A 23,525-nucleotide genomic window follows, 5' to 3' on the forward strand; every position below is an offset into this window, starting at 1 on the left:
TTATAGTGAAAAATGTCTTTAATAGTTTACAAAATGTGTTAGTTAATTTCTTATTCATGAAAACACTAAAGGCTTACAGTGGCTGTCAGTATAATGAGATACTGATGTATTCTTGTTTTCTCTTAAGTGATGATATTCTTCAGCTACAGAGAGCTCAGCCCCACTCTGTCTTCTGAATTCAGAGAGTATTTGTGATTACTTTTTCATTCAGCTCAAAGAATAGAAAAGGGATCTCTTTGTAATGTACTGTACAAGTTATTAAATTAGCAAGGATGAGAACTGTTGCTGACAGAACGGTTTAGCTTGCAAGGCAACTAACTAACTAACCTGAGTGAGCAGGTAAACAAGAGGCCACACAGGTGGGTTTCCATCACCAGACAGGTTAGGAAATGTGATGCAATGTTGTGAAACGATTTTTGTTTTTTATAGGAACAGCATGTTTCAGTTCTAATAAAAAAAGGGTTGCTGTTTGACAAATAAACTGAAAATGTCTTATCTCCTGTAAGTGGCTTGTTGTTTATCCCCACGGATGAATCTCCAACAATCCGTACAAGCTCTGAAAAGCTGACGCTTCTGCTCTTCAGTGGATGTTGGTGTACAACGTCTGCCTGTACTCCTATATAAAGGCACAGGCCCGAGGGCTGCTGGCTTGCTTAGCTCATGGTGGTAGCTGGGTCGCAGCACTGGGATGACCCTTAGGTCACAGACAAGCCTCCTGTCTGCTGCCTGTTGGGAAAACTACACAGGAAACAGAGCGATTGCACAGACACGCTTGGACGTGGGGTTGGCACCTTTCACATGGATGTTGGATCAGCCCCAACCCGCAGAGCTGATGTCATGGAAGTGCCAGCGTTGCAGAGGGCGTCCCTGAGCCACCCCTCCTGCCTGTCAAGAGGCTCGGCAGCATCAGCTCCAAAGCCTCAGACGCCCCACGGTGGACACAGAGGGGCACCACTCCAAAATCCCTCTTTAGTGCTCTTGGCCGTTGGGTTCCATCCTTCTTCTGTTGGCTCCTGAAAGGCTGATCTTCTGCAGGTCTTCTTCAAGCCCCTCATCCTCAGAGGAAGAGCTGCACTCGGAGACCGGCCTGTTCCCGGGACAGCGTCTGGCGATGAACTCTTTGCTGGACAAGGCTCCTCTCCTGCCCAGCGTGCCCGGGTCCCTGCTCTGTGCCTGCTGGCGCTGGTCTGGGCACAGGGGAGAAGAGGGTTAGCTTGGCACTGCTCTCTGCGCGCGGAGGTGGAAGTAAATCAATAAATAATTCACACCAGAGGACAACGACGTTACACAGATGGGCTTGAAACAAAACATATGGGCAAGTTCTTTACACAAACGGGGGTGGGAGGTTGAAACACGTTTCCCATTCATGCTGTTGAAGCCAATTGTTTCAGTCAAGGTCGATTCGCTAATTAGCTGAAGGGCCTCCTCCTGTTTTGTTCTTGTCCTGTAAAATCGAATGCGTCTTTGCTGGAAGACACTTATTTGTAAGCGGCAGTCCCATTCCCTAGTGCTGCGTCTCTCTCTCTGTTACTGGTGGTGAGTGGGGCGAGCTGGTTGTGCTGGTATAGGGATGCAAGGAGTCACAGGTCAGTGAAGGTTTGAGATGGGTTTAATTGTGACGGAAGTGACCACTTCCAGAGGACACCGGGAGAAGACACACAAGGCGCATCTCCCTCACCGTCCTGAACTCCAGCAGCGTTACAGGGGGATTTACAGTCTGAGTCCGGCCTGGTCACCCCATGTTATCCCCATGAAAGAGGGTTTATGAGGGACCATTCCTGACGATATTATCCCCACCTTTCAGCTGTTCCCGAGACGTCGGGTGCAACAGCAGGGGTCTGTTTTAAGTGCAGCGACCCCCAGGCCAGAGTCAGACTGCTACACGGGCGATTGATCTGGTTACTAGGCGATGCACACTGACGGCACCCTGGCTGCCGTAGACCTGCCTCACCTCCCGGTGCGATGGGCTGCATCAGGCGGTTCAGCTGCACGTTCCAGTGTTTCACATGGCGGCTGGCCCTGCGCAGCTTCTTCTGGGCCACCTGCAGGGGGAGGGCAAGGGGCAGAGGCCAGGTGTCAGAGGCAGAGAGAGCAGACCAAGCAAAGGAAGTGGATAAGGCCCACCTTGCCCGTTTAAGAGAAAAAAAGTCAGAATTATTTGTCACCTGTTGCCCTTTTCATGAAATTCCTTATCTGTTTATAATTTGCACCGTGTACTGTATTAGGACAAAAATACACTTCAGGGTGGCTCCTGCCACTGAGAAAGTGTTGCTGAACCGAGCAGCAGGTCCCTGCGCTGAGACAGGACCTGCACAGAACAGGGTGACAAAGCTAGGGTACATAGAGGCCAGATCCATACTGGGACAGGAGAGCAAAACTGGGCTCGAAACAAAATTAAATTATATTAAATGGAAAATTAGATATTAACCTAAGGCCACAGCTGACCGGCTTGCGTGAAGACCTTGCTGATTAAAACACCCAGCAGGCGGACAGTTGTACTAGGAATGAACTGTGTAAAAACTACCTGAGGCAGCCAACATGCAAGTGGATTTTATTGGAATTATAGTAACGCAATGTGAGAAATACATCTGCCAATTGGTGTAGGAAACCTTGTACATGAGAACGTCAATGAAAAACTGAAATGAAATTGAAACGTCGATTTGAACAATCAAGTTTGGGATTTCGGTTTTGTAGAAACAAATGATTAAGGATGAGTATGGTAAACAAAAATAACATATTGCCACTTGGGAGAATGTCAAAAGGTGGATATCAGCCTCATGTATGTATAATCTTGCCTGCAAACAAAGGCTCCAACTGGTCTTATTGGTAAAGAAAAAACATTTTTGGTGTTTCCAATAATGCACCACTGCCAGCTCGCATGTGGTGGGCATTAGTGCCACTCTCTTGTGAGCAGAGCAGGGAGCAACAGAGGGCTTTTCTCTGTTGGGTCTGTATGTCACTAGGGTGACGCCATGGTGATCGAGCCTTGGTCTCATAGTGACACAAGCAAGGTTTGGAAAATTAATGGAGCTCCTGTCAAGATCCTTACTACTCACAAATAATAGTGATAATAGTGCAAAAACAACACAAGACACTAATGTTACCAAACAACAGGCAGAAGAGAAATTAGGTGCAAGGTTGTCAGATATTGCATGTGAAAATGAATAAATCATTTTCTTGTTTTTTTTTTCCCCTTGTGTGCTGTTTTTGTAACTACGTGCTGCAGCCTGGCGTGTGTGTGCGTGTCCCTCAGCCCCTCACCTGAAGGTCGTGGTTGCTCCTCTCTCGTGACTCGCGCAGCCTCTGGAGCTCCTGGGAGGCCGTCTCGAAGGCCTGGACCTTGTCTGCCACTTCAGCTTCCAGCATACTCCTCTCCAGCTGGGCCTGCTGTAAGAGCAGGTCCTGCTCCTGCTTCAACAGGCTGAGATGCTGCAGCTTCTCCTCCTCCTGACTGAGCAGCCTGACGCACACAGACAGACACAGGCGCACACAGTTACAAAGAGGACAGCTGATCAGACGGTGGGGCTGTCTGTGCTTGACCTCTGCCGCTGAGCCCTGTGCCCTTTTATAGCTTTTAAGGACAGGTGAGAGCCTGGTGTCTGTGTAACTGAACTTATTGAGAAGGAGGCCATGCTGACCACCTCTCTGTCACAGCTGTTAAATCAGGTTGGAAATCAGTTGCTTCTGTCTACATTTTACCGTTCTTTCATTTCAATCTCAATGGTTCAGACTTGCGTGTTCATTGTAAGCATTATTCTTCTTTAAAGAGCAATTCCAGTACATACTTGTGAATATTATTCTATGTGAAAGAAGCCTCTTTAAGAGAGATAATAAAGATTAATTTTGATGTGCTCCAGAACCAAGCTTTCTTACTTAGCCTGTGCAATACCAGAGTGGGGTTCTGAAAGCCACAGCGCCTGACCTCTCCTGCTCCAGCCGGGCTGTCTCCTCCTCCAGCCGGGCCTGGATCTCGGCGTTCAGGGCTCTCTCCAGGCTCTGCTGGGTCAGCTCCAGCTCCTCGATCCTGCGGCGCTGGCCCCGAGCCTCCTGCTCCTTCCGGGCGATCTCCGCCGCCATGCTCTCACGGACCTGCGCCATCACGGAGGGGCGATTGCACAAAAAAAGGCGTTTAGGATTAGTTAGGATTGTGAATGAGCGAGCGAGGGCGAATGAGCCAGTGTGTGTTGGGGTGAGCGTCTGGGCTCCCAGGTGCACTCACCCTCTCGGCCTCCTCCAGCTGTCTCTCCAGGCTGCGCTGCACCTCCAGCTGCCTCTTACGCTCCTGCTCCTCCTGCAGGCGGCGCTCCTGCTCCTGCTGCCTCTGGAGCACAGAGCACACATCACATCACGCATTGTACCACTGCACAAATGTATGGGCGTGCGAGTTCTATGTATGTGCGAGTGTTTGTGAGGATATTCCCACTATATCGAAAGAAGGGAATTTTATGTTAGAGGAGAGGTGGAAGGATTGGAAGTGTGCATCTATGGGTATGTATGCGTGTTGTGTAAATGTCTGTGGGTGTAGACTGTACTCGGCCTGCCCGTCCTCCTCACCCTGACGAGCTGCTCCTGCTCCAGCTCCTGCCTCCCCCTCTCCTCCTGCAGGACCTGCAGGCCGGGCGGCTCCTCTCTGGCGTGGGGGCTCTGCTGTCGCTGCTCCCTGCGCCGCAGCTTCAGCTCCCTGTGCAGAGACGTCTTGCCCTCCGCCTGCAGCCGGACGGCCGTCTGAATGGCTGGGGGGCGAGAGGACGCGTCGCACTGAAAACTGAAACCGCCGCGCGCCGGGGCCACACGTCTCCACAGCGGCGCCTGCTGGCCTGGCGGGGTCAGCGCATCCCAGACAGGGATTCGGGGACTGGCGATCTGCGTCTCGTTTACACAAACCCATGAAGAAAGGCTCAGACGAAGGAGGTCAGACTCCTGCAGCTGCTTCTTTTGTGGCTGTGGAGGCGTCAGGCCCGCTGTCTGTTTCCACCTCTCCACCCACACAGCTCAACCTCTTTTGTTTTGTTTCAGCTCGCCAGTGCAAATAAAGTTTCCCGAGGAATGACAGCAGCCGAAAGGTTGGGAGAAATTAGAATCGTTTATTGGGATGTGAAGACTTGGCTTAACCTGCTTGGCTGAGGGTCAACCTCCCGGCCATTGGAGGGGGGACGATAGGACCCCCCAAAAGAACCAAGCGGGACCCCCCATCACCAGGGCAGAAAAACAATGATTGAACTAATTCAGCTGAGGAGAGAAAGTGCCTGCTTGAGGATACCGGGGTTAGTTTTAATGTTTGCGCGATAGGCCTCGGAGGACCAACAGCTGGGTTGTTTGAGATACTCGGGGACGCCTTGGCGAGCGGCAGAGGAAGCGGCCCCTGATTTGAAGGAGGGACCGGAGAATCGTTCGGGAGGGAATCCGGAGGTTGGAAGGACGTCGTGGAGGTGAGAGAGAAACCAGTCGCGGGTCACGAGAAGACCCCTCTCGTTCACGAGCAGAGGATCGGTAGGTAAAGCTCTGGCAGAGGTGTGAAGATGCGCTTAATGAGATAGAGGCTCGTATGGGCCGATGTAGGAACGGAGTTTGAAATAATAAATGAGGGTGCCGGACCCGAGTTGGTTGGTTTTGCTTTTCTTAAGATAGAAGGTCAATGTATCGGAAGATAAGATAGAGATTTCGGATAGGCAGGGTTGAGAAGAAGGATTGAAGGATGCGGAAGCAGCGGTAAGTTCGGAGCATCTCAGGAAGCCGAAGAATGCTCGCAAGAATAAAGATTCAAGAGTGCAGTCGACCCAGGGTGAGTGGTAACCCGACCTGAGAACGTAGATGCAGGATTCGAGGACGTCTGAGGTAAGTGGTGCGCACTGGTTCGGAAGTGGTCTTTCAGATCGCTGAAAGCCTTTAAGAAGGAGAGTAATTAGAGGGTGGATAAGGGATGGACAGGTCTTGCCGAAAAGGAGTTTATGGCAGAAGTGGATGCCGCAGAGGTATTCTTTGGTGGTGGATACCTGTACTTTGAGTGAGTTTCTGCAATAGCAAACGAAGGATGATACGGTGAGAATATCGAAAGAAGGGAATTTTATGTTCGCGGAGAGGTGGAAGGATTGGAAGCCCTTCCAGGCAGTGCAGTAAGAACTGAGAGTTCGAGGGGCAATCCCTGAGAGGGTAGTTTGCTGGGCCAGCTAGAGATAGTGATGGAAGGGATGATTCAGAGGAACACGAGTTCCAAAAAAGAGGTACTGTGCATAGATTCGGTCTTGCATCTGGTGCCAAGTTCCTGAATTTCTGAAATTGAAAGCGAGAGAGAGAGTCAGCTATCTCATTAAGGTGGCCTGGAATATGAGCTGCTACGAGGATGAATTGGAGTGTGAGAGAAATCCATTTAAGGCGGCGGAGAAATTTCATGATAGATTGGGATGAAGACCTTCCTTTGTTGATTATATGAACTACTGTGGAGTTGTCCGACCGAACGAGGACTGATTTTTGTTTCCAATTGTGGCCCCAAAGAAAAGTGGCAACAACAATTGGAAATATTTCAAATAAGGCTGATGACTGGTCAGCAAGAGGGATTGAAGAGAATTCGGGAGGCTAAGAGGCCAAAAAGCATTGGTCTTGGCAATAGCCTCCAAAATCAATTGAGGGGGCTGCGTCCGTGAAAAGCCGGCTGAAAGGCTTACGTGGTGGTAAAGAGAGGACATAGAAGAGGCGAGGTCGAGAAGGTAGGAGATGAATGGCCATCCTTGAGGAATGATACGCATAGCATAATTGAGGTGGCCGAGCAGAGTGAGAAGTTCGCACAAAGAGGGAAATTCGGTGGAACAATAGGTAGATATACACCCGGATCCCGTCGATCCTGTCGCGAGGCAGGGAGGCGGAGAAATTGATGGAATTGAGAGTGATCCCCAAGGAACTGGATTGTGTGAGAGGGGCCGGTTGTTTTGTCCATGGCGAGAGGTACCCCTAGTTTCCTCAAGATGGAAATAAGTGTGGAGGAGGCTCTTGCAGGTGGGGCGTGAGGAAAGTCTATGGTAAGGAAATCGTCAAGAAGGTGGACGAGAAAAGGAAGCCTATAGTTATTCAAGAGGATCCAGCAGAGAGCTTCGGCTAAGGTACCGAACATTTTTGGGCCACTCCTGCATCCGAAAGTTAGGCGGACTGCAAAGAGATGCCAGAAGTCTGGGTCGAGAGGCATGACTTGAAAGGCTCTAGAGATATCGGTCTTAACGAGGCAGGCACCCGGACCTGCGATTTTGATGAGAGAAATGGCGTGGTCAATTGTGGCATAGTGAAGGGAGAAGTCCGAGCTGGGAATGAGGCTATTGAGAGTTGGCACGCGGGAGTTATGAGGGGCTGACAAGTTGATTATAAGGCATTTTTTTTTTTACCAGAATACTCATGGACCGCTATGCCGATGGGATTGATGCGGTATACAGGGAATGGGGGAGAGTCAAGTAGGCCGATCATGAAACCGTTTTCGACTTTGGATGCTAGCAAGGAATTGACAGACTGGGGATCAACGGTAGCAGACTGGAGATTTTTGCAAAAGACAGGGGAAGAAGGAAGTGTGCACAGGCCTGGTGAGAACCCAAAGGAAAGGCCATCGAGTAAGATGTGAGTGGAAGAGGGGTCAGGGTGACGGAGCAGTTCGGATGTAAGAGCGGGGATATCGATTGGGGTAGACGGATAAGCCAGTAGTCATTTGGGAATGCTGAAAGTGGAGAGAGTGTGGAAGGGCCGGCAGGGGCAGGCAGAGCGAGCATGAGCTTCGCCACAGAAGCTGCAAATGTGAAGGAACCTGGAGCCTTGGACTCGGCAGCAAGGAGTTTAGGGAAGGAAGCTGAGTGGAAGGGGCTAGGTGCAGTTGTCCAGCAGAGGTAGGGATTGGTTGGGGGAAGAAACACGGACACAGATATATCGTGACAAGACAAAACGGAAGATGCGACAGGCAGAGGCGCAGGCGGCCTCGTGGTCCTCACGTTGGGATGAGGGGCAGCGGCGCGGGTGATGTCATCAGAGGGCGCCGAGGTCTCCTTTGTGTAGACTGCAGTTAGGTACAGGGAAAACGGAGCTTTTTGGGAAGCGTGGTTTTTTTTTTTAAAAAAAACGGACGCCATATTTTCGAAGTTTCCTCTGGAGGCGTGCTACGGTCCAGTCAGAAATCATGAGAGATGATCCTGGAGAAGGGGGAGCCGATGTGCGGCGGCGGGGACGTCCTCGTGAGAAGCGGGGGTTATTTGGAGACTTTGCAATAGAGGAACAGGAAGGCTGGGTTTGCGATGAGAGAGGGACTACGGCGGCGGAACGCAGTCTTCGGCCAGGAGTTGGATCTTGTGAGGACTGGCTGGGAGATGAGTGGCGCTGGTGTGGCACGGCGGCGGATGGAGGCGATGGGACGGAGGTAAGGGGAGCGGGCGGACTGGACGAGGGGGGGTAGGGGAGTCCGAAAAGTTCTTCATCGGAGCAGGAGATTGGCAGATCCATGAGAAGGGAGCACGGATTTGGGCTACGCGAAAACAAGCCATGCAGAAAACGAACGAGGAAGAAGAGCGGGTGACGTTTGGTATATATGGAGACCGGTTGCTTACGTCAGGATTAGTGGGAATTGCAGCAGCTGTGTCGAATGAGCTCGGCTGCCTTCACTCCTCCCGAACTTTCATTAAAAACTCCATAAAATAAATCAGAAAAAAGGTCCCTGCACTGGCTGGCCGATATCCGGAATGCACTCTGTAGTTAATAAAAACCCTCCAGAGCCATGTTCTCCTCACCTTGCACCCACTCCAAGCGCTGCTTCTGGTCCGACGCACTGATCTCGTAGCTTCTGGTGGCTGCTTTCACACAGAACAGACAGCGCTTGCCCTCCCTGTCTGGAATGGACTGGAGAAGAGCACAGGTTCAGATACAAACAGGCACGGGGGGGATTCACACAGCTGATGACTGGTGATAGGAAAGGAATAGCATAACTGTTTTTTACCATAAAGAAGTGCTTCTGTCAAAAAAACTGAGGTATCTTTTACCTATTCTAAATCATAGGGGGAAGTCTTATTGAATTGAAATCAGAAAATGCTTAACAAGTACATTATAACATATTGAACTCCAAAAGAAACTTAGCACTTATAACTACAATAAATTCAAAATCTGGAAAAGGGCAGTCTTTGTTTAAAGCACAGACACTGATATTCTACAGTTCAGATATTATATAGGTAAAGGCATTATGCTGATTAACATTTGTCATAAACAGCTTGCTTAACAGAATGTCTAATGTAAAAGTCACGGGCTAGTAGTGTGTGTAGTCATGACTGGAAACAATACTGCACGGTAAATGTAAACCTTGTACAGTGCCTTGCGAAAGTATTCGGCCCCCTTGAACTTTTCAACCTTTTGCCACATTTCAGGCTTCAAACATAAAGATATAAATTTTTTATTTTATGTGAAGAATCACCAATAAGTGGGACACAATTGTGAAGTGGAACGAAATCTATTGGATTTTTGAAACTTTTTTAACTAATAAAAAAATGAAAAGTGGGGCGTGCAAAATTATTCGGCCCCTTTACTTTCAGTGCAGCAAACTCACTCCAGAAGTTCAGCGAGGATCTCTGAATGATCCAATGTTGTCCTAAATGACTGATGGTGATAAATAGAATCCACCTGTGTGTAATCAAGTCTCTGTATAAATGCACCTGCTCTGTGATAGTCTCAAGGTTCTGTTGAAAGTGCAGAGAGCATCATGAAGACCAAGGAACACACCAGGCAGGTCCGTAATACTGTTGTGGAGAAGCTTAAAGCCGGATTTGGATACAAAAAGATTTCCCAAGCTTCAAACATCCCAAGGAGCACTGTGCAAGGGATCATCTTGAAATGGAAGGAGTATCAGACCACTGCAAATCTACCAAGACCTGGCCGTCCCTCTAAACTTTCAGCTCAGACAAGGAGAAGACTGATCAGAGATGCAGCCAAGAGGCCCATGATCACTCTGGATGAACTGCAGAGAACTACAGCTGAGGTGGGAGAGTCTGTCCATAGGACAACAATCAGTCTTACACTGCACAAATCTGGCCTTTATGGAAGAGTGGCAAGAAGAAAGCCATTTCTCAAAGATATCCATAAAAAGTCTCGTCTAAAGTTTGCCACAAGCCACCTGGGAGACACCCCAAACATGTGGAAGAAGGTGCTCTGGTCAGATGAAACCAAAATCGAACTTTTTGGCCACAATGCAAAACGATATGTTTGGCGTAAAAGCAACACAGCTCATCACCCTCAACACACCATCCCCACTGTCAAACATGGTGGTGGCAGCATCATGGTTTGGGCCTGCTTTTCTTCAGCAGGGACAGGGAAGATGGTTAAAATTGAGGGGAAGATGGATGCAGCCAAATACAGGAACATTCTGGAAGAAAACCTGTTGGAGTCTGCAAAAGACCTGAAACTGGGACGGAGATTTATCTTCCAACAAGACAATGATCCCAAACATACAGCAAAATCTACAAAGGAATGGTTCACAAATAAACGTATCCAGGTGTTTGAATGGCCAAGTCAAAGTCCAGACCTGAATCCAATCGAGAATCTGTGGAGCTGAAAACTGCTGTTCACAAACGCTCTCCATCCAACCTCACTGAGCTCGAGCTGTTTTGCAAGGAAGAATGGGCAAGAATTTCAGTCTCTCGATGTGCAAAACTGATAGAGACATACCCCAAGCGACTTGCAGCTGTAATCGCAGCAAAAGGTGGCTCTACAAAGTATTAACGCAAGGGGGCCGAATAATTTTGCACGCCCCACTTTTCATTATTTTATTAGTTAAAAAAGTTTCAAAAATCCAATAGATTTCGTTCCACTTCACAATTGTGTCCCACTTGTTGGTGATTCTTCACATAAAATAAAAAATTTATATCTTTATGTTTGAAGCCTGAAATGTGGCAAAAGGTTGAAAAGTTCAAGGGGGCCGAATACTTTCGCAAGGCACTGTACATCTGTGACTCATGCTTTGCACCAGGTTGCAGATGCTGTCCTCTTGTATTCTGCACTATTGCTCTTGCAGAGCCTGGACAAGCATGTGCCTGTTCACTGGTCTCAGAGCCACACATCCCACGATGCCACACATTATCCCAGCTCATCCCACAAATAGTCATTAGTCAGTAGTCAACAGTCACAGTCATAACTATTATCTTGTCAACTGTCATGTTTTTATCTTTCCAGGAAGCTGTTTTTACACGAGTCGCATGTGTGCTGTCCTGCTCCAATGCTGTCCCATCAGGATGAGCTCTCAGGAAGGGAAACAAACCAAGTGAGTTCCCAGTACTTGATCAATGTAGACCCATGCAGTCAGGCAACCACTGATCACAAGCAGAGATCTGTAGAGTGTAGTTCCTACTAATTCCTACCTAGACCATCACACTTGGCCCTTTCCATTGATTGACCTGTTAAGATTACTTTATTAGCCATATACAATTTCTACGATACAATTGCATTAGGAATTTGTCTTTTCACATACCCCAGCTTGCTCTCCATGAGACACACAGACAGGGAGAGAAGCTGGGGGTCAGAGCGCAGGGTCAGCCATTTATACGGCCCCCCTGGAGCAGTTGGGGTTAAAGGCCTTGCTCAGGGCCGCAACGGAGTAGGATTCCTCTTCCGGCTGCGGGATTTGAACCAGCAACTTTCTAGCCACAGGCGGAGATCCTGAGCCACTGAGCCGCCACTCCACCCAGTTATTGTCGTGCACAATATTTAGTGCATCATTCTGCTCATCAGTGACATGCTTGCTCCCAATCATAAGTACATTATAGAGGTTACAAGGGAGAGGAGGTGATTCAGCCCATGAAGCCAGTATGGTATTTATCGACTAATTGATCCAAGGATCTCATCCTGCTGTTTCTTGAAAGAAGTCAGGGTACCTGTTTCAACCACATGGCCTGTTGCCTCCTGTTTTTTGTTTTAAATGCACATCCATTTAGTTTTCACCAGTTCCCTCTAGTTCATCTTTCACAGTTCTTTCCGAAGAAGGTCGCTGACACTGTCTGAGAGGATTTCGAATTCTTGAAACAGGTTCCCTCTTAGTCTTCAAGTCTGTTCCTCATTGTCCTATAGGGTTATCTATACAACTCTTTGCTTGATTGCTAAAGAGTCCTTGGTCTTCTTGGCTGTGAGTCCAGGTGTTGCTCTTATCTCTGTGTTGATGAATGCTGGAATACACTGGGCCTCCTTCTGGTCATCTGGCTGTAGACATCAACACATCAACTGTTGAGGCACCACCTCCCAGTTAAGCCCCCAATGTGTGGACTGTAGTGACCAGAACCCATGGGATTGGTAGTGGGGAAACAATCACAAGAAGTGAGCAAAAGGACGTGTCAGCCTTGGTGAAGGCTCAGGACTCATGGTCTCCCAATCTCTCAAGGATTCTTTTTAACTGTAATGTCTTGACGGATTAGAAATTTGCTGGCTGTGGACGCACCAGGAACTGAGCTACAGTGCAATGGCTTAGTCCATCTTGATCTTCTTGTTCTCTTGAAGGCACAATGATGCTTTTTTCTTCAGAAGTGTGACATAATGTTACCTGCTAGTGCAAACTCACTCCAGTGAGAGGACCTGCTAGTGCAGACCCACTCCAGTGAGAGGACCTGCTAGTGCAGACCCACTCCAGTGAGAGGACCTGCTAGTGCAGACCCACTCCAGTGAGAGGAGCTGCTAGTGCAGACCCACTCCAGTGAGAGGAGCTGCTAGTGCAGACCCACTCCAGTGAGAGGACGTGCTAGTGCAGACCCACTCCAGTGAGAGGACGTGCTAGTGCAGACCCACTCCAGTGAGAGGACCTGCTAGTGCAGACCCACTCCAGTGAGAGGACGTGCTAGTGCAGACCCACTCCAGTGAGAGGACCTGCTAGTGCAGACCCACTCCAGTGAGAGGACCTGCTAGTGCAGACCCACTCCAGTGAGAGGACCTGCTAGTCCAGACCCACTCCAGTGAGAGGACCTGCTAGTCCAGACCCACTCCAGTGAGAGGACGTGCTAGTGCAGACCCACTCCAGTGAGAGGACGTGCTAGTGCAGACCCACTCCAGTGAGAGGACGTGCTAGTGCAGACCCACTCCAGTGAGAGGAGCTGCTTACCTCCACCACACATGTCTTGTCCAGCGGGATCTCTCCCTTCCTCTCTTTCATGTCCTCGCTGACATAATACAGGATGCCGGCAGGCTTGAGCACGAACCAGCGCTCATTCCAGTTCCTGCGCATGTGTCCCTTCTTCCACATGTAGCCCTGAGGACGAGAGCACAGCCCCTTAGAGACAGACTGGACAGCCGCCCCCCGGAGCGATCTGTTTCCTCAGTGGGATTCCTTGTCACATGTGTGACCAGAGCTGGACTCTCCAAAAGACTCTCTACTCTTCCTTGAACAGACTGGCAGCTTGCCTTGTCTCTGTCCAGTGAAAATTGCTCAAGTTCAGTCTGGTCCAGGCTCTCTCATTGTGTGACCAGGGAACCAGCCAAAGAGTTCCAGAGCCATTCACAGCTGGTGCGAGACCACAGCTTCACAGTAACACTCCCTTTCTGCTCTGTGACCATAACTGTCAAGCAACTGCAACCCTCTTTATTGCTCTTTTTCAGAAAGCTGACATTCCTGCTGAACTTTCTGTGCCCCGTTTCCTGCTTAATGGGTATATTTGTACAATATATTTTGTGAAATAACCATAGAAGGAGAAGGAAACAAATTTAAACCTTTGGTGGTACTTTTCTATAATGAGCAAACCCTGTGCACAGCCATAATGTTCATTTTAAGTTTCTCCAGCATTGCAGGTCTTCTCATACAATGATTCTGTGGTCCACTGTCTTACCTTTTTCAGCACGTTGTGGTACATTTCTTGGAAGACCTCGTCCAGAGCTAAGCTAAAAGACTCAATGCTTTCGACGTGGAGCAGTTTCCCAGAATTAACTTGTTCCAGGAAGGTCCAGACTGACATCCCTTCCAGAAACTCGGCTTTCAGGGAATAGAAAGCATCCAGCTCCTGGCGATTCCACTCCAGGCTCATGGCCCCCGCGATTTTCTTCAGCAGATACTCCACCTGCAGTGCCAGAGAAACAGGTGACCTCCATGACCCCCACCGGTTCACTGGACAGAAGGCACATTCCTTCATAGAGAATGGAGCTGACTGCACCCACTGCCCTTGAACTTCGGTGCTAACCGTTTTCAAGAGGAAACAAGCACTTTGAAATACAGCGCACTTCCTCCATTTCTGCAAGGTCTTTTGTGTAAACCCTAATACCAGGGAATTAATACTGGGAATCTGAGACTCTGGTTTCCACCAGGATGCCCTCTCTCTTCCCCCCTCTGCAGGACCCCTGTCTTGCCATGCTCTGTTCCAGCTGTACAATTGTTGGGGTGCATCTGCTCATGACTGTCCCCTCTCTCTATTCCTTCCGAAAGAGAGGCCTTGTGCTTTTTCTGTGAGCACCCTGACATTAGTGCTCCAAGCACCTGTTAAATTCTGATTTCTGCACCAGGCTCTTTACACCAGGTGGCTCCAAGACACGTGCTGTTCATTGAAACATACTCCAAGAAGAGTTGTTCTCTCAATGGACTAATGAGTAACATGGTTGCAAACGAAGCGTGCTTCAAATGTGTAAGTAGGTCCATCTAATAATTCTTGCTGTAACCAGCCCGTTCACAATAACTTCTCATTTACCATGAAGACTGAGGAGCAGCGTAACCCGAACGGCTTTTGGATGGTGTGAGGAAACCCAGGGAGAAGGTGCACACTCCCCACAGACAGGCTCTTATCACCAGGTGCAAGCCCAGGATCAGGAGCCCTGGATGCAACAGTGCTAACCACTTTGCCTTTGTGCCTTAGATAAAGATGTAGAAATAGATGCAGATGTACAGTAGATAGAGCTGTAAAAACTAACCGGGGCAATTGAATCTATCCAGCAAACGCAAAACCCGTGAGGAGAACATACATTTCAGGAGGATCTCTGCCTTGCTGGCTGTTTGATGCCCCCCTTGCTAGCCTAGATTACTACTCAACACACTGGGCAACAGCTCTCAAACCCGGGGGGCCTGTTGGATGTCTCCATGGAGACCAGAGATTCTATCAGCTGAATGCTGCGGTTATCTGCTTTGACAGGAAACCAGTTCTGCCGAGGAGGAAGTCACGGGGGCCGCGAGCGCATGAGCCCTCTCGGCCCACGTCAGTGGAGGGAGATGAGGAGCGAGATGTCAGGGTGCGTGGGCTCTTTGAGGTCTGCTGCAGCCTGGGGACTCTCCTGGCGCACAGCAGCACAGCCTGCTCCTTCTCATGTGGGGCACGAACCTCAACTCCCTGGCATCTACCACCAGCCATCAAAGCTCTGTTGATGCTCAGTAGTGCCACACGCCCTGTGGGAGCAGCTGAGGGTGGGTAAACAGTGCACATTAAAACTGCTCTGATCGTGGGCTGATCAGGAGACTCAACTCAGTCATGAGCTGTCAGAAGTACCCCAAGAACGGGAGAGAGAACCGAGTGAGGGAAATGTGAAAATTCAGAAATAATTTCGACCAAGACCGTTTATGCTTTAAAATTTTTCAATTCTCCATGTCAATGCCTGCTTGTAACCAATGAAACAATCTGCCTTGCCTCATCCGGTATCATGACGAGGGGATAGGTGTCTTCTGACAACAGGTTGAACAGGCAGAAGAGTCTGAAGCAGTCTCTGCTGGAGAGGATGCCCAGCTTGTTTGTGTCGTAATTCTTCTTGGACGTCATCATCCAACACAGGTCATCAAAGGCTTCCTTGTTGAAGGTCCCCTCTCTGGCCTGATGAAGACATTCCGTCATATTCAGATAAAAGCACATATTCCCACAAGGGCAGGGGGAGCTACATACCCAACTGGAATATCTTTAACATGTCCTAAGAAAGGATTGTGGGCTATATGGCCAGTGCAATTCAAACGACCCCACTCTACATCACCTCCGTGCATTTTGTAAATCTGGCTTTCCCGTTCCCTCCTGAAACACATCACAGTGCCCCAAATCAGCCCGCAGTGCTCGTGATCAGCACTGACCCATGCATGGCATGTAGTCAAAAAGGAACAGTGCATATTATTGCTGACATGTCTTTCCATCATCCTTATCTGCACTTCAGAAACACTGGCTGTTCCATTTAACCGCATTTAACATTTAGCCCCCTAAAGATTCAGACACAGTTACGGCGTGAAGGCACACATTCACTTCATTGCAATCTGCTCACTTTAATTCATTATCTATTTCAAGCAGGCAAAAAGTATATTAGAGAGGCCGAAAGAGAAACAGGAATGCTGCATCGTAGGCTAAAATGAATAATGAAAGGTTCTTTCAGCACTACAATAGCAAAAGGAAAGTAAAAAGGATGAAGTAAAATATATCTAGGATAATAATGGGGATTAATGTCCTAGAGGTAAAGATGGAGGACTTTTAGACACCAAAACAGATATTTATTATATGAATATTTTACTCAGGTCCTTAGCAAAAAAAAACCCATCTACAATATGACTCAGGTCGCAGAGAGACAGAGTTCTGTATTTAATCATAACACAGAAGAGGAAGTGTTTCAGTGAAGATGAACAAATATGTAGGGCTTGCTGGTATTCTACCGGTTAAAGTACACTTTGAATTAAACTAAAGAATTATCTAGGAAGAAGTAAGAACCTGGGGGATAGTCAACATGGATTAAGGTAGGTCTTAATATTTTAGAGCTCGTTGAACAATTAACTACAGCAGTGGTTCTCAAACTGTGGTACGCGTACCGGCAGTGGTACGTGGAGTGCCGCCAAGTGGTACGCCAAATGACCCTGGAACTGTGTCGTGTGCACTGAAAAATCGGGACGGGTTTTCATATTTTGTATTTTAATACGTGTCGAATACGCAGCCTACGTACTGTGATACAGTGCGCGCTAATACTTCAGTGGACACAAGAGATCCTCTGTAATTCTATACCACTCTATAGGAATGTGTGCTACGGATGCAAGTGACCAATTGTATTTAAAAAAGCTACTGTATCTCCAGCAAATAGGGAGAAAGGAGAATGTGCGTAATTTTGGAACAATGCCAACGTTGTAAACACAGGAATGCATAGAAATACGTGCTACGAACGCAGGTAATCTTGTGAGCACACGAAAGCGTGATAACAGAAAAATATTTAAGAACTGTTCTAATTTGAGAAAAATACACCGAGCGTCTCTGTGCTTTGCTCCCATGCGCATGAAATAAAAACTTACGGAAATAAAAACGGAAAGGCGGAAAAATGCAAGCTTGCGTATTGCTAAAGCAGGTAAGCTACACTATTTTTGAAGAACCTTATTTACCGTTGGCAAAAGAGCTGACACATATTATGTGTAGAGAAAAAGCTGCTAAAGAGCTCGACCTGCTGCCCCCCTCCCCCTGAAAGACACAGTCATTCATAGAATTATTAAAATGAAGGATTATATCAAAAGTACACTGATAGAGCGCGTTAAGATGAGCAGATGTTTTTCACTGCAATTAGATGAGTCTGTAGTCGATTTGGCCAATTTGCTCATTTACGTTAGATACGAGTTTGAGGGCACGTCTCATGAAGACTTTCTGTTCTGTAAACCGCTACCAACAGGAACTACAGGAGAGCACATATTTCAGCTTCTGAATGAATTTATCGAAGAGAATGGCCTCGACTGGATAAAATGCGTCTGAGTTTGTACAGACGGTGCTAGAGCAATGAGCAGCCGACATAATGGTGTAGTTGCACGAATTGGAGAGGTTGCTCCAGAAATTAATGTACGCATTGCAACATCCACCGCGAGACCTTTGCCGTCAAGAAAATGCCTGACGATTTAATATCTGTTAGACTCTGTTGTGAATTGTATCAAGGCTCGAAAAATTAATTCACATCTGGTTTGGTCAACTAAACAGGCTCACCCCTCTCACTGAAATGGTGCTTTTTTATTAGTTGTTGTTAATGTTTTTTTTTCTGTAAAACACTTTGAGAAGCCACCTTTAAAGGCGCTATATCAAATAAAGTTTATTATTATAATATTTATTATATGTATGTGTGAGTGTGTGTGCACGCGCGCTTATGTTGGTCATTGAGAATTTCTGGGGTTCCTATGAGATGATGACTTGTAGGTGGTACTTGGATGCTTTGGTTGGATTAGGGGTGGTACTTGGTCCAAAAAGTTTGAGAACCACTGAACTACAGTAATAACACACACAGAACATGATGTGGTATATTTATATTTTCATTAGGCTTGTTCCTCATAAACGATTAAAGACTGGGAAAATAATGGCCCGAGGCATTCCAGGTAATGTGTGTGCTTGGATTGTGAACTGGATAATGGACAGAAAACACAGAGCAGAGAGAAAGAGTGAAATTTCCTTCTGTGGTGACATCACTGGCGGAGTACAGCAGGGATGTGTATTAGGACCACTGCTCTTCTTCATGTATATCAATGATCTACGTACTGGTATAGTTGGAAAATTATACTATAGAGCTTTGCAGACAATACAAAATAGGAGGATAAGCAAACTCTGTAGAAGCAGCCAGGGAAATTAAAAAATTAGACAGAATTCAAGACTGGGCAAACACGCAGCAGGTGGTATTGTATGTAGACGACTACATACGAGTTTTAGAGGCAGAAATGGAAACATGAGCTACAAATACTGTATAAAATAGGACACAAGTGAAAACTGTGAATTTAAAACTGAGAACAGGAAGGAGTTTTACACAAAGGCTTGTGGGTATCTATAATAAACTACCCAGCCATGTCATCAAAGCTAATATCCTGAATTCTTTCAAGAAATGGCTGAATCAGATCCTCAGATAGATCATCTACTAGCAAGCACGTGAGCTAGATGAGCTGAACGACCTCCTCTTGTTTGTAACTTTTCGTACGTGCTTGTGTACACCATTAACCTGCCCTGTACCTCCAGTGAGAACCTCTTTCATGTCTCGCTCTCTTGTTTTCTCTCAATACTGTTTCTAGAAGAAGTGTGTTTCCTGTTTAATATACACTGAACATATCAGCACGTCACCTTGACCTTACTACTGAATGTAAAAATAATCTGGGTTCTCAATAATCCTGTTTTCACATTGAGGACTGAGCCATCAGCAAATCCAAGGTTTCCTTCAAGATGAAGTACAAGCTACTGTAGATCTTATCTGATTGAGTACTGTAATATCCCAATACTGAGATATCAGATTCTCTAACACCTACTGCTGAACACATTTTAGCTCTGACTAAATGTCAGAGACAATGTGAGATGGAAGTGGGTGCTCGGGTGATATTTTTGCAAAGTTTCAGTGATACAGAAACAGCAGCATGAAAGACACAAGGGTTTTTCTCTGACCTTGGCCAAGATGTAGTTGTTGAGGTATGGCATGTACCCCTGATTGGACACAGGGCCAGCATCGTCATCCCGAAAGTGCTCTTCCAGGGCAACAGGATCGTGGGGGATGTTCAGGGCGGTGTACAGGTTGTGGGACAGCACCTGCACACAATGACAAGGAACACAGTGCTGCTTCAACAGGATTTACTACATTTATTAGCCTCGATATCTGAAAGCTTAAGGTAAACGTGAAATGATGTCAAGGCATTCAATCCATACTTGCAGCTATTGAATGTAAAAACCCCTCATCAGGATTAAAGTGTGTGTAGGACACAGCCCAGCCATGGTCTGAACACCTCCATTCAACCAGATAGGAACACGTTCTGTTTCACGGTGACAGCCTGGAGACCAATTCAGTAGGAGTAGTACAGTAGGAGCAATCAACTGCAGCAATGCGAGCAGAGTACCTTGGTCAAGAGATCAACAGAAGCACCCCAGATGGAACTCGGATCCACAACCTTCCCCTTTTGAAGCCAGATCCTTGACCCTGAGACCCTGCTCCTGTCGCCAAACAGCCGCTCCCTCTCTTCGGACATTGAACCCCAGGATCCAGCGTGACAGGAGGGGATACTCACCACTGTGCTAATGTGCAAATTCTCTTTGACCCCTCAAGATAGGCAGGAGAGAACAATTACTGTAGCAACCATCGGCCCAGTGACACAGCTGGACCGAAGGGCATGTCCTAATTTGCAAAGCTCTCAACAGCTGTACATGGACAACGTAACCTGGCGATTTTATGCAGTGATGTGTAATGTGTCAGGTGCTCTTGCACTGACTCTAAGCTATGGAAAAATAAAGAACAAGACTTAACTTCATGCAGGGCCAGGCAACCTTGGCTTTTACAGCTCATGTTGGACCATCCAGTCCAAGCTAATTCCGGAATGGATCCTTTAATTGCTTAATTGACCGCAGTTTGTAATTAAGGATTTGACATACAAGACATGGGATGGGAGACAAAGGACCAGGTAAAGATTTATTCCCTGCTGAAAGGAAATGAAAAGAGACACAACATTTGGGCTGTGCATGCTGACAGAGCTCCCTACACGAACTTCATGGACTGGGAGAGCTGGTCTAGTATGTAGTTATATGTTTGATTGTTTGGCATGTGATCGCTTTGCTCTCAGCAAACCACGGACAGGTAGCTGTGACGTCTCTGGTGTCTACAGACACATTTACATTGTTGGGACACATTTCCTCTCTCAAGCATTTGAATCTCTAGCAATGAAGTGTATTCCGACGGATTACATGTGACTTTCTGAAAACTTCGACTACAGGCACCAAAAAGGCAAACATGGTTTTAAACTTGCTAGATCAACAATCTGTTAACCATTTTTGAACGCCGGAAGAAATGGGCTGAAGATAACATCGCCAACTTAGGTTGTAGGTTGTACATATTTAGAATTGGGATCAATATGCTTCACACTGATTTTCATGACAAACCTTCTGCATCTTTATTTCTTGATTTACAGTTTTTAGCTTGTATGCTGCAATTTTCCTGTGACCTTTCGGTAGAATAAGTCGTTAGCCAGTGTTTAAAGTAGTGCTATTTGCTATAGCAGGCTTTGAAAATCAACTCCATCCCCTAAGCCAGGGGTGTCGAACTGACAGGTTGCGATTGGCCTGCAAAGCCCATTTAAAAAATCAGAGCGACTGGCCTCGGTTCAATCCCTGTCTCATCAGAGCCTGCACGGCCCACTTTAGCAAGGTAGAGCAAGCACTCTTGATGATGCTGCTGTACTTTGTTAAAGACGTAGGTCATCATGTTAATGTCATTTCCCCCTCCAAAACAATGTGAGAAAGTGTTTAAAAATGCAAACAAAATGTTGATCTAAAGTTAAAAGCATAGAATTTAAATCACGTGACTTCATGATAAAATGTTATAATGCACTCATTTAGAATATTGTGTACAATTTTGGTCACCACATTATAGAAAATATATTGTTGCTCTGGAATCAGTCCGGAGAACAGCAACCAGATACATTGGGGATTAGGGGATTGAACCACACAGGCTGAAGAAACTAAACCTTTTTAGGCTCGAACAGGGAAGATTACAAGGGCAGCTGATACACATTTTCAAATTCCTCAAAGGCGCTGACTAAATCATCCCAGAAGACATCTGAATGAGCAGTGAAACACGAACAAGAGGGCACAAGCGAGAACTAAGTGAAAGTGCATTTAAAATTACTTGTTTTGACACTGAAAAGAGGCAACGCTGCTCAAGATTGGCTGCACAGCTGCCTCGCAGAACACTTTACTGAGGGATGCATTTCCACCCTTAAACTGCAGTTTAAAAAAAGGAACTGGCTCTGAGCTTCAATCCTGAGTCATCTCACCAACTGAATATGTATTTCCCAACTGGCAGAAAAGTGGCTCAACTCTGCTGGAGGCGGGGTTGTGATTGGCCAGCCAGGCAGTGACATCACTGAGAGACTCCCTGCTCCACCAATCAGCAGTGACTCAATGCCAGCAGCCATATCACCCTGCAACTCACAGCTGGCAGCCCACTGAAGCTCAGCAGGTGTGAACCTGGTCAGTACCTGGATGGGAGACTCCTGGGAAAGCTATGGTTGCTGCTGGAAGAGGTGTTAGTGGGGCAAGTAGGGGGTGCTCACCCTCTGGAAATACTAATTCTCAAGTATAGTGATGGTGTCACTGCAGTGTAAAAAGGCGCCGTCCTTTGGATGAGACATAAAACTGAGGTCCTGACTCTCTGTGGTCATTAAAATTCCCAGGGTGTTTCTCGAAAAGAGTAGGGGTGTTACCCTGGAGTCCTGACCAAATTTCCCCCTGGCCTTTACCAATCATGGCCTCCTAATAATCCCCATCTCAGAACTGGCTTCATCAATCTGTTCTCCTCCCCACTGTGAGCTGGTGTGTGGGGAGTGTACTGGTGCACTCTGCTCTCCTCCCCACTGAGAGCTGGTGTGTGGGGAGTGTACTGGTGCACTCTGCTCTCCTCCCCACTGAGAGCTGGTGTGTGGGGAGCGTACTGGTGCACTCTGCTCTCCTCCCCACTGAGAGCTGGTGTGTGGGGAGTGTACTGGTGCATCATCCAGGTGGGGCTGCACACTGGTGGTGGTGGAGGGGATCCCCATTACCTGTAAAGAGCTTTGAGTGGAGCGTCCAGAAAAGCTGTATAAGTGTAAGGTTATTTACTACAGCTCATGGGACTATGCCTTCCCCATCAGAAGCATTAGGTCACAGCTATGGAGTTTGAGTGTAGAACTCCTGCACAAGAGCTGTGCAGTCTATTATTACTATTATTATTGACTGTTTTGTAAGGCACTGTGCAGCTTGCTATGCCTCAAACGCTCCCATACTCACACTCCAGGGCTGTATAGGAGTGACTGGGTGGAGCCGATATACATGAATTATTGACACTTCCCAATTGGGCAACGAAGCACTTTAAAAGTTTTTTTTGCAACGCGATAGCTTTTATTCAAATAGGCCAGTGAGTGGCCAGTTTAGCCTGGGTTCACTCTTCCTTTATCTGTGCCAGGCAAGGTCTCATAAAATTTAAAATTACACAATACCTCACCACATATGTACCACAGATGTAGAAAGCTAAGTTTGGTGAAATATGTCCTAATTCGGACCCAGCATGTGACAGATGTGCACGAGCTTCTGCCACTCTCATGCCTGTGTTTTGGTCTGGTCCTGAACTGGTTCATTTCCGCTCCTCTATCTGGGGTGCTTTCTCAGGAATTACTCATCTAGAAATGGCACCCACTCCTTTTATTGCTTTTTCTGGTGTGCCAGCTGTCGACCTCACCCTCTCAGAACTACAGTCTGACAGCTTGGCTTGTGCAACTCCGTTTCTAAGGTGCCGAATCCTCTTCCATTTCGAAGCAAGCTGCCCCACCCACACGGGTTCAATGGCTCGGAGAAACGAAGATAAAATCAAGTACGCATGTAGCTTCACCATAATGATTTTTAAAGTTTGTTACAATTTCTGAACTATTTTGAGACCTTGAGCTTCCCCTCTACACCCTAGATTTGAATCTGTTATAACAAAGGGGCTGCTTGGATGAAACCTGTTAGGACTGGCCTTTCTGTTTTTATTTTGCTGTCTGGAGACTGTTTAGTGCAATTTGTATTCCCTTTTTTGTGTCCCTTTTTTATGTCTTCTCTGTTAGGTTTACTTCTTTTTGCGAGGGAAGATTTGAGAAGGATGTGGAGCAGAAA

At 47.2% G+C, this 23,525-nt stretch overlaps 1 protein-coding gene across 2 annotated transcripts in view; it reads right to left on the reverse strand.

Moving 5' to 3' along the window:
- The window catches only part of LOC102687084 (differentially expressed in FDCP 6-like), a 26,239-nt gene continuing 2,714 nt past the window's right edge, over positions 1 to 23,525 (reverse strand). The window contains exons 2-12 of one of the 2 annotated variants that reach the window (XM_069192856.1): positions 19,302 to 19,442; positions 15,582 to 15,761; positions 13,806 to 14,033; positions 13,085 to 13,231; positions 8,751 to 8,859; positions 4,555 to 4,733; positions 4,220 to 4,315; positions 3,923 to 4,089; positions 3,262 to 3,460; positions 1,952 to 2,042; positions 1 to 1,187 (exon numbers count right to left, since the gene is read on the reverse strand). In XM_069192856.1, coding sequence (XP_069048957.1) covers positions 970 to 1,187; positions 1,952 to 2,042; positions 3,262 to 3,460; positions 3,923 to 4,089; positions 4,220 to 4,315; positions 4,555 to 4,733; positions 8,751 to 8,859; positions 13,085 to 13,231; positions 13,806 to 14,033; positions 15,582 to 15,761; positions 19,302 to 19,442 — 1,755 coding nt within the window. In that variant the 3' untranslated portion in view covers positions 1 to 969. Of the gene's footprint in view, positions 1,188 to 1,951; positions 2,043 to 3,261; positions 3,461 to 3,922; positions 4,090 to 4,219; positions 4,322 to 4,554; positions 4,734 to 8,750; positions 8,860 to 13,084; positions 13,232 to 13,805; positions 14,034 to 15,581; positions 15,762 to 19,301; positions 19,443 to 23,525 lie in introns of both variants that reach the window. The other variant, XM_069192855.1, reaches the window with a different exon arrangement.

Source organism: Lepisosteus oculatus, chromosome 7, assembly GCF_040954835.1.
Source record: "Lepisosteus oculatus isolate fLepOcu1 chromosome 7, fLepOcu1.hap2, whole genome shotgun sequence".
Lineage (NCBI taxonomy): Eukaryota > Metazoa > Chordata > Actinopteri > Semionotiformes > Lepisosteidae > Lepisosteus > Lepisosteus oculatus.